This window comes from Otolemur garnettii, unplaced genomic scaffold (genome assembly GCF_000181295.1).
Source record: "Otolemur garnettii isolate 467f Iridium unplaced genomic scaffold, OtoGar3 scaffold00161, whole genome shotgun sequence".
Taxonomy (NCBI): Eukaryota; Metazoa; Chordata; class Mammalia; order Primates; family Galagidae; genus Otolemur; species Otolemur garnettii.
This window is the reverse complement of record NW_003852556.1, coordinates 2,701,388-2,704,229: the sequence shown is the minus strand read 5'-3', so window position 1 is coordinate 2,704,229 and position 2,842 is coordinate 2,701,388. Positions and strand designations below refer to the sequence as shown.

Sequence of the window (2,842 nt, the reverse complement as noted above, 5' to 3'; positions counted from 1 at the left end):
AGGCAGATGGATCGAGCTAAGTATTCTGGAATCTTCAAGCATATGATGTAGCTTTTACAGAAAGAAGTATCCCAAGGTCACAACTATGTCCCTAATGCCCCCAGCCAGGGGTCCCCCAGAGGCACTAATAAAGCCCAAATTAGTTCAGTCAACACCAAGGTTTTTCCCAAAATCCTCTTTAATAATATGTATAGGCTACGATGCTGCAATCAATATAAAAAGAGTTTTCCTGATTTCATATAAAGTAACATGGTGAGAATCACTACCATAATGTGTCTGGGTACAGTTCCAAGTGGGAAGACCAGAGAACTCACAGTGAAAACCAGCACTCTAGAGTGACAAAAACACAGAAGCGACTCCATGTGCTAACAGCCCAGGGCGGAGACAGGCAGGTGCACCAGGAGGGCACCCAGGACGTCACTGTGAAGGCCCCGTGTGGGGCAGCAGCCGAGGGCCTGGCTGCCACAGGGTTTGCAGGGGATGCAAGTTTCCAAAGGAGCCTGAAGAGGCTCTGTCCACACGGAGCTTCTCTTGTAACCAACTGTCACCTTGCTCTTCAGCGCTCTGCCCATGTGTGCTTCAGACCACAGCTTGCCTGGTCAGACCCTTCCCATGCACACAGGCCGTGAGTCAGGGTTGCCCAGCGCCTCAGGCACAGCACCCAGATCTGGTCCGTTTGGGCGGCTTGTAACTGGTTATGTCCACGGTCTGCGACAGCTCCTCTGCTCTCTGCCGCAAGATCATAGGCACGACCATGTCAAACAGGGTCTCAAACAGGAGGTCCACGTTGTGCCCCGTCTTGGCGCTGGTCTCGAAGCACATTTGTTCAGCGGCTGGTACGTTCTTCTCATCCAGCGTCTTATACTTGAGGATTTTCTTATAAAAGGCCATGGCGTCCTCCAGTCGCACCTGCTTGGGCACCCTGGGGGAGGTAGGGCCACCACCGGCCTGCCTAGGGCTGCACCCTTCCCCCTCCCGGCCCTCCGGGGCCCCCTCCTCGGTGAGGTCCACCTTGTTCCCCACGATGGCGAAGAGGCAGTCCTTGCTGGCTGTGTCTGTGAGGCCGAGGAACCTGTCCTCCAGCTCAGCCAGGCTCTGTGGGTGGCTCACATCATAGGTGAGGATGACAGCGACCGCACCCCGGCAGTACATCGAGCCCAGGCCATGGAACTGCTCTCGCCCTGGTGGGGAAAGTGGGAAAAACAGACTTGGGTTATCTCTCATCTCTCTCATAGGGGACACACCAGAGCCACCACCCCAAAGGAGTAGAAGACAGACTTGAGTTATCATAGGGGACACACCCAGAGCCACCACCCCCAAAGGAGAGGAAAGCCCAGGTGTGCTGGAGATGGACGCGGTCAGGACCCCAAAATCCAGAGAAGAGAGGTGGCTGACCCAGGCCCCTACTCGTTAGGCTGACCCAGAATGCAGGCCTCAGACCGAAATGCAGCCGCATCACCTCTGCAACCCCCTCTGCATGGACCTGGCCCAGCCCACTGCCCAGGCAGACAGCTGGTGTCTGTGAACTAGCTGGGAGCCTGCTCACAACTTATTCCCAGGTCAAGATGAGCTTCTGGGGACTTAGCTAAATGTCAACAGGCTGACGACAGGCACCTGTCATCTTGACTTGTGGGACTGGTGTGGAGCAGGGCTGCCGGGCATATGACCACACAGTGCCTGGACTGCGTGTGCTGCTCTCCCTGTCTCCAGGAGCTCCACCCTCCACCTGGGCACACACCTCCACGGAGGGGTTGGGAGTCGGGGTGGGAGTTGGGCACAACAAGACCAGAGGGAGGCTGGGTCAGGGCACTGGAACCTCTGCCGCTGTCCTGGCTGCAAACACAAAGCCTCCCGCTATACCCGACTCAATGACTGGAAAATAGAATTAAAGGGGTTGGGTCTCTGCAGACAGGCATAACACAGCCACCTGACCCTGTCAACCTGGGTTAACTCTACAAAGGCAACATGTCTGCCTCAGGGCCACACATCCTGGGAGGCCACCTCACCATCCCATGCAGCTCCTGGCCAGGCTACCTCAAAAGGTACCCAGAACTTCCTGATGGAATTCTGACCTCAGCTGTAGCACAACCCTTTGGGACTCAGATCTGGAAGACACACTCCTTCCAGGGAGCAACCCCAGGCCAAAGCCGGTATTCCTGGGACAGGTTTGGCACCCACAAAGCATGGGGAAGCCCCAGCCTGTGGAGTGCCCTGGCTGTGGACATGGTGTCTGTGCATCTCAGAGACGTGGTCTGAGGAAGCAGCTGCAGAAGGGGTGACATCGTGTACCTTGGCTCTCTCTGCCCTGGCAGGAGGACACCATTTCTCACCAGCCCTCAGGGTAGTGGGGAGAAGAGCTTTGCAAATGCTCCTAGTGGTTACAGGTTTGGCTTAATCATCCCCCAAAACAAAGTCCAAGCAAAATCTTCTAACCACAAGACCCCGGCTGCACACACTCACGCTGAGGACACATTTTAGAAGTGGAATAAAGAACATGTCCACCAGTGGGGACTCCCTGGTACTCTCCACAGGCAGCCCTGGCGGGGCCCTCAGGCCAAATGCCACAGCACCCCTGCTTTGGGTGTCCCCCTTCCTGTCCAGGGTGCCCTGGGGCCTCCCAGGCCATGCCCTTAGGCCGGGAGATGGAAGAGTGATAAGGCCAGTGTCCTCCCTTTGGAGCTTGGAATCACAAGTTCAAACATCCATGAGAAGGACAAAGCTGGCTTCTGTCAGTGCCCAGAGGCAGCACCCTGGGGCAGTGTCCACACCCTGTTCCACTCACTCTCTCAGGGAAAGCTTTTTAAAATAGAAGCTATCAGTGACGCCTGTGGTTCAAAGTAGG

General features: G+C 56.1%; 1 protein-coding gene across 1 annotated transcript in view; it reads right to left on the bottom strand.

Annotated features, from left to right (window-relative positions):
- Nucleotides 1–160: 160 nt before the first annotated feature.
- Nucleotides 161–2,842, bottom strand: part of RAB20 (RAB20, member RAS oncogene family) — a 28,362-nt gene continuing 25,680 nt past the window's right edge. Inside the window, exon 2 of the mRNA XM_003799994.3 lies at nt 161–1,181. Coding sequence (XP_003800042.1) covers nt 649–1,181 — 533 coding nt within the window. The 3' untranslated portion in view covers nt 161–648. The remainder of the gene's footprint in view (nt 1,182–2,842) is intronic.